This window comes from Rhincodon typus, chromosome 12, assembly GCF_021869965.1.
Source record: "Rhincodon typus isolate 14 chromosome 12, sRhiTyp1.1, whole genome shotgun sequence".
NCBI classification, from domain to species: Eukaryota; Metazoa; Chordata; class Chondrichthyes; order Orectolobiformes; family Rhincodontidae; genus Rhincodon; species Rhincodon typus.
This window is the reverse complement of record NC_063343.1, coordinates 40,502,535-40,510,015: the sequence shown is the minus strand read 5'-3', so window position 1 is coordinate 40,510,015 and position 7,481 is coordinate 40,502,535. Positions and strand designations below refer to the sequence as shown.

The 7,481-nt window shown below is 40.6% G+C and overlaps 1 protein-coding gene across 1 annotated transcript in view; it reads right to left on the bottom strand.

Moving 5' to 3' along the window:
- Nucleotides 1–7,481, bottom strand: part of LOC109923396 (short transient receptor potential channel 7) — a 97,765-nt gene that overhangs the window by 22,288 nt on the left and 67,996 nt on the right. Inside the window, exon 3 of the mRNA XM_048603975.1 lies at nucleotides 2,054–2,287. Coding sequence (XP_048459932.1) covers nucleotides 2,054–2,287 — 234 coding nt within the window. The remainder of the gene's footprint in view (nucleotides 1–2,053; nucleotides 2,288–7,481) is intronic.

Below are 7,481 nucleotides of genomic sequence, written 5' to 3'. Positions count from 1 at the left end.
ACCGACCAACCTCATCCCGCCCCCTTGACCTGTCCGTCCTATCCCCTTCCTAACTCCCTACCTACACTCACCTTTACTGGCTCCATCCCCGCCTCTTCGACCTGTTTGTTTCCTCTCCACCTATCCTCTCCTCTATCCCTCTTCTATCCGCCTCCCACTCTCTCCCTATTTATTTCAAAACCCCCTTCCTCTCCCCCTTTTCTGATGAAGGGTCTAGGCCCGAAACGTCAGCCTCTCTGCTCCTATGATGCTGCTTGGCCTGCTGTGTTCATCCAGCCCTGCACCTTGTTGTCTCGGATTCTCCAGCATCTGCAGTTCCTACTATCTCTTGTTATTTCTATATATGTTTATGAAAGAAGTTTTCTTAATTTATGAAATATATCCTATGTGCTAGATAGTCTTTTATTTGTTGAGCTATGTTGTATACTGCCGTTATGCTTTGTGAACTTCTGTTATTGACTTACTTCAAACTAACAAATTTAGTAATTAAATGTTATGAAACATTGCCTACAGCAACCATAATGGTTCAGCTGGTAAATGTGCGACTTTGTGGTGAAATGGGCCATTCCTGGGATTCTCAAATTTTCCACCAATCTGTGCCCAAGTTGACTGAAAATAATCAGGAAATTGTTGTCTGACAAAACATAAAAAGGAAATCTAACAGATTAGTGTCTCAGACTGTCTGATCAAGCAACAATAAGTTTTGCAGAATGCACACTTTTCTCAATTATTGTGGTGATTTTTCATCTCTCTGCTGTGCCATTTTTCACTATGAATTGAAGGTAGTAAGAGTTAGTTTATAATTGAAAAGACATAGATCTTTTTTGTTTTACTTTTCCTCACCCTTTCTAATGCAAGAAGCTCAATTCTTATAGGATCATTGGTCAAAATTCACAGAATTTGTACTGTTAGGTTGAACAAAGACATGATTTAAACACACTTAAAGATGCTTTCAAAATGTAAATGTACTTTATTAATGATCAGTAGATAAGAATGAGATAATGTCTTTACAGGTTAATAAAACAAAGACTGAAACTAGTTGTTGAGTTAAAAGGTTTATGCTTGCACTGTGTAACGGTATAAGTCAATGTCTATAAAAATGCATATAGTTTGCTCCAGTTCTATCTTTCATCCAACTGGCTTTCTGAGTTATCATGCTATGGTTAGCTTTTACTAGTTTGAACCTATGCACCCTTGTTTGAAAGTATTTTTCCTGATATACCATTTCTATACTATTTGCTCCATAAACGTGGAATTTCAAATGCCTGTAGGATTGGGACCCAGTGCAGATGTCGTTTCAAAATCATAGTCTATGAGATGATTTTTGAATCCAGATGCCTTTGGGATATTTTTGGAATTTTCCAAATAGCTTGTGGGACTGGGGCCCGGAATCCTTCTTGCTTTCAAAGAACAGTCCAATAAATTCCTTAAAGAAAACCGAAAGAACTGCGGATGCTGTAAATCAGGAACAAAAACAAAGTTGCTGGAAAAACTCAGCAGGTCTGGCAGCATCTGTGAAGGAGAAAACAGAGTTAACATTTCGGGTCCAGTGACCCTTCCTCAGAACCCTCAGAACTTCTTTTTAAATTCCTTAAAGAGTTTGGTAAAGGGCCTGTGCATAGAAAATATGATTTTTAATCTTTACTTAATTGACTCTGAACATTCTGATGCATATTAGGAGATCCACTGGCTCTTCTTTGAATTATTTTTAATGAGTCTGTTTGGACATGTTATGACAAACCTCCATAGCAGCCGGGACTTGAACCGGGGCTTTGATGTTACCAAATGGAGCCTTGTTAATGAGTCTCAGATAGATACCACCACAAGGTGGCATCATATGCACGTGTATGTTCTCTGGAGTCAGATATAAGTTATTTTAAAAAATGATACTAAACTGTTTAATATGGAGATATTAAAATGGAGTCATAAGAAAAATCTTTTTTTCTGATTTTGCTTTTTCAGGTGAATCAAAAAATTTGAAGTGGAGCATTTTACTACATTCAGAGCTAATGGAGAGCAGCAAGGAAAAAAATAAACCAGAAGTTCAACTTACCATAAGTGAAGTATTCAACTTCTGGAGGAAGTGATGCTTTGGAGAGATCACTGGCCTTTACATACGTATCTACATAGAGTTGTGCTTCAGAAGCCTTCAGAAATGCCATAAATCTTGCAGTGAATGAAGCAACAAAGATAGACAACATCCCAAAATCTAGAATGTTCCACAAATGCATGACATACTCTTTGGGTCCTTCTTCCCATAGTTCTTTGCATTCTGTCCATATCATACCTGAGAGCAATAAATTACTTTTTATTAAGAGCCCTTAGCAAAAATTGCATACCATTGATTACAAAGTATAAGTTGGTATGGCATATAGTAACCCTGTTCTTCCAGTCCTAAAAATCATATCTTTATACTGCATATAAATTGACCCCATTTTTAGTTATAACACATTAAACTAATTTTAGTAGTTAGCCTCAAGTTTTCATGCCGTTAAGTACAAATTTTGCTTACTAACACCTTGTATTTGGTTGCAATGGATCAATTAGGCAAGATGAGTTGTCTTGTGACACTGCAAAGCAGAGCATGTGCGGCAAATGTTGAAACTTCTAATAAAACTAGTGAACTATGACACTGGTTTCAAGCTAAAAGTTGAACATTTGCTCACACATCAAAATACATTGTGAATTAAAAGCCTACTAATGACTGTGAAAGTGTTGTTATTGTCGTATGGAGTCATCTGGTTCACCAACATCTTTTAAAGAAGGAAATCTGCCATCCTTTCCTGGTCTGGCCTAATGTGGATCCAGATGCACAGTAATGTGGTTGACTCCTAATTGTCCTTTGAAATTATCTAGTAAGCCTCTCAAGTGTATCACTCTGTTACAAAGTCTCAAAGAATTGAAGCAGAATGGACCACTTACATTGACTGGTAACAACAATGGCAAACTCAAGCCTATTGACCCTGCAAGGTCCTCCTTAATAATATCTGTTGAATAATGCCAAAATTGGGAGTGTTAAGCATTTGCAACAATCACCAGCCAGAAGAGGATGATCCATCTTGGCCTCCTCCAGAGGACCCCAGCAACACAGAAAGCAGTCTTCTGCCAATTTGATTCACTCCATGTCATATCAATAAATAGCTGGAGGTACTGCAAAGGCTCTGGGCCCTGATAATATTCCAGTAATAGTTCTAAAGACTTGTGTTCCAGAACTAGCCATGACCCGAGCAAAGGTCTTCCTGGATAGCTACAACATTGGCATCTACCCAACAATGTGGAAAATTGCCCGGGTATGTCTTGTACACAAAAAGCAGGAACTGGACTAGCTAAATGATACTGCAGCTACAGGAACAGGGTTCTGCAGCAAGTAATTCACCTCCTGTAAAGCCTGTTGGTTAACAACAAGGCATAAGTGAAGAGAGTGATGGAATACTCCCTACTTCCCTGGATAAATGCGGTTCCAACATCAGGACCCATTATGTGACATCGTCAACATAGACGAAACATCCAAGAATTTTGTTGTGGCGAGGAACTGAAATCTCAAGTGGGTATGTTTGAAAATAGCTTCAGTGAAAACCAAGACTTGTGGTGGCACCACTTTGCATGGACACAGGAACTGTGAAATCTAGAAGCACCTGTGAAGAAATGACTCCCACATTGCAGTAATACCAAAAAAAAAGCCCATAATGGGGTGTGTGCCTCAGTAAGCCATTCAAAGAAAATACTTGTGCCACATAGAATAGGTGGATGCTTGACAGAGAGAAAAGAAAACTTCGTCATAAGACCATAAGACATAGGAGCATAAATTAGGCCATTCAGCCCATCGAGTCTGCTCAACCATTCAATCATGGCTGATAAGTTTCTCAACTGTATTCTCCGCTTTTTCCCTGTAACCCTTGATCCCCGTGACAATCAAGAACCTATCTATCTCCATCTTAAATATACTCAATGACCTAGCCTCCACAGCCTTCTGAGACAGTGAGTTCCATAGATTCACCACTCACTGGCTGAAGAAGCTTCTCCTTATCTCCGTTCTAAAAGGTCTTCCCTTTACTCTAAGGCTGTACCCTTGGGTCCTAGTCTCTCCTACCAATGGAAACATCTTCCCAACATCCACTGTGTCCAGTCCATTCAGTATTCTGTAAATTTCAATTAGATTCCCCCCATCCTTCTAAACTCCATTGAGTATAGACTCAGAGTCCTCAAACATTCCTCATATATTAAGATTTTCATTCCTGGGACCATTCTTGCGAACCTCCTCTGAACCTCCTCTGAACCTCCTCCAGGGCTAATACATCCTTCCTAAGATATGGGGCCCAAAACTGCACATAATATACCAAATGTGGCCTGACGAGAGCCTTTTAGAGCCTCAGAAGTACATCCCTGCTTTTATATTCAAGTCCTCTCAAAATAAATGCCAACATTGCATTTGCCTTCCTAACTACTGACTCAACCTGCAAGTTTACCTTGAGAGAATCCTGGACTAGAAATCCCAAGTCTCTTTGCACTTCAGATTTCTAAATTTTCTCCCCATTTAGAAAATAGTCCGTGCTTTTATTCTTCTTACCAAAGTGCATGACCTCACACTTTCCCTCGTTGTACTTCATCTGCCACTTCTTTGCCCACTCTCCTAATCTGTCCAAATCCTTCTGCAGCCTCCCCGCCTCCTCAATACTACCTGTCCCTCTACCTATCCTTGCATTGTCTGCAAACTTAGCCATAATGCGCTCAGTTCCTTCATCTAGATCATTAATGTATAAAGTATAAAGTTGTGGTCCCAACACTGACCCTTATGGAACACCACTTATCACTGGCTACCATCCTGAGAAAGACCCTTTTATCCCCAGTCTCTGCCTTCCGCCAGACAGCCAATCTTCTATTGATGCTAGCACCTTGCTTCGAACACCGTGGGCCCTTATCTTACTTAGCAGCCTCCTGTGCGGCACCTTGAAGTCCAGGTAGATAACATCCATGACTGGATACTGCCCTGCTTGATGTTCTAATAGACCTAGAATCCCTACAGTGTGGAAACAGGCCCTTCTGCCCAACAAGTCCACACCAACTCTCAGAGCATCCCACCCAGACCCATTCCCCTATAACCCACCTAATCTACACATCCCTGAACACTATGGGCAATTTAGCTTGGCCAATCCACTTAGCCTGCGCATCTTTGGGCAGTGGAAAGAAATTGGAGCACCCGAAGGAAACCCACGCAGACACGGGGAGAATGTGCAAACTCCACACAACCTGGGCCCCTGGCACTGAGCCACCATGGTGTGTGTGTGTGTGTGTGGTTTTGTCATCAGTCTGTGGGCTGTTATTATCGCACAAAATGCAAAATTAACCATTTAAGTATTGTTATTTAAAAATAGAGAAACAGTATGTTTTTTCTAGTGTTTTGCTCCTTTCTATATGAAAACACAGTGGGTAGAAATTGAAAATTGCACCCATTTTAGGCACTGCATGGTCTAAATTTGCAGATCAATGTTCTGCATCTCAAGAACACCCAAAAAATGCCAATCCAGATGTGGATTGGGCCTTTCTTCATACACCTACTGACAGCCTTTTAACACTGTCTTTAGCCTGGTACACACATAGGAGTCAAGATGTTACATTCCTCACTTATTTTACAGGTTCACAGCAAGAGTGTTTATTTTCAACTTCTGCAGTTTAACCAACAACTGTGAGCCATTCTCAAATTTTAAACTAAAAAGGAGAATGAGAGAGCAAGAGTATTCATTGTCAGCTCCCTGTCTACCATGTGACTGCTGCCAGCCTTCACCTTACCTCTGTGCTTACCCTTTAGCTGCTAGTAAGACAAATAGCCATACGTCTTCAATGTATGGGCAGCCCATGAAACAAAGAAGGTTCTGTCAGATTATGAACAAAAAACTACTTAGCTTGAGAACTTAGGTCTGGATTTTGTGGCATCACTCATTCCAGAAAGGAGGTGGAAGAGTATGAAAAATGGCAGAGAGGGACACAATTCTAGATTTCCCACCTCATTCATGTTTTCCCAATTTTGGTCAAACATTCAATGTGAGGCCATATTGCAGTTGTATCAGTAGAAATAAGCTAACGATCTGGCTAGACATTTTGATTACCTCCCCATCCCACCCCTAGGGCTTTATGATGAATGCTTGACTGAGCTCCAAGAATGACTAATGAACATGTTCATCACCTTGACAAGAAAATAGGATGGTTTGGCCTATCTGGATCAGAGTCAGGATCATTAAGTCATGAAATTTTCTGATGAATGCCTCATTGACTGAAATCTGACCCTTAATCTCAGGCTGGCCGTGGCCTCCTGGTTGGGGATACACTGTGGAATTCCATCCTAGTCTCCATGTTAGTCAGATAAATTAACTTTTTAGGTGTGGTGGAATTTATCTTTTCCCTAGGTTGGGGGCACATTTTTAAGGTGAGAGGAGAAAGATTTAAAAAAAACATGAGGGGCATTTTTTTACACAGAGGATGGTTCCCGTGTGGAATGAACTTCCTGAGGAAGTGGTGGATGGGGGTCCAATTACAATGTTTAAAAGACATTTGGATAAGTACACGAATACGAAAGGTTTGGAGGGCTATGGGCCAGGAGCAGGCAGGTAGGACTAGTTTAGTTTGGGATTATGTTCGGCATGGACTGGTTGGACCGAAGTGTCTGTTTCCATGCTGTATGACTCTATGACTCTATGATTTTGAATATGATAAAGGCAACATGTTTGAGAACTGGCTATCATGCTTTAATAAATGACATGAGTAACCCTATGCACATTACATCATAATGCATTTAACATTCATAATTCATAGCATATTACAATATATTGCACATATGCTAGTAATTCCTTCATCAAAGTATGTAAGGATTAATATATTTTATATCGGAAATGTAGATACATAACAGTATTCAACAGGGTATAGGGATGTAAGACACGTAAAGATAGGATTTAGGAGCAATACTACATGATTCAGCATTTTGGGGCTGCTCAACCATTCATAAGATCATAGCTGATGTGATTGGGGTTGCTGTGGTATATAGACGTTCCTGTAAAGAACATTAGATGCAAAACCAGACATAGGCCGTTCAGCTGATCAAGTTTGCTCTGCCATTCAGTGAGATCATGGCTGAGCTGACAATCCTCAACTCACTTTCCTGCCTTTTCCCCGTAACTCTTGATTCCATTACTGAAAACAAATCTTTCTCCGGTTTAAATAAACTTGATGACCCAGCCTCTACAGCCCTGGTTCAGGATTCCTTAAGGTTAACATGCAGATTTAATTGGCAGTTAGGAAGGCAAATGCAATGTTAGCATTCATTTTGAATGGGCTAGAATACAAGAGCAGAGACAGCCCCAAAAGTGGGGGCACGGTGGCTCAGTGGTTAGCACTGAGCCTTGGGTAGATGGACGTGAAGAAGATGTTTCCACAAGTAGGACTGAACAGGATCTGAGGGCACAGCCTCAGAGTGAAGGAATGACCTTTTA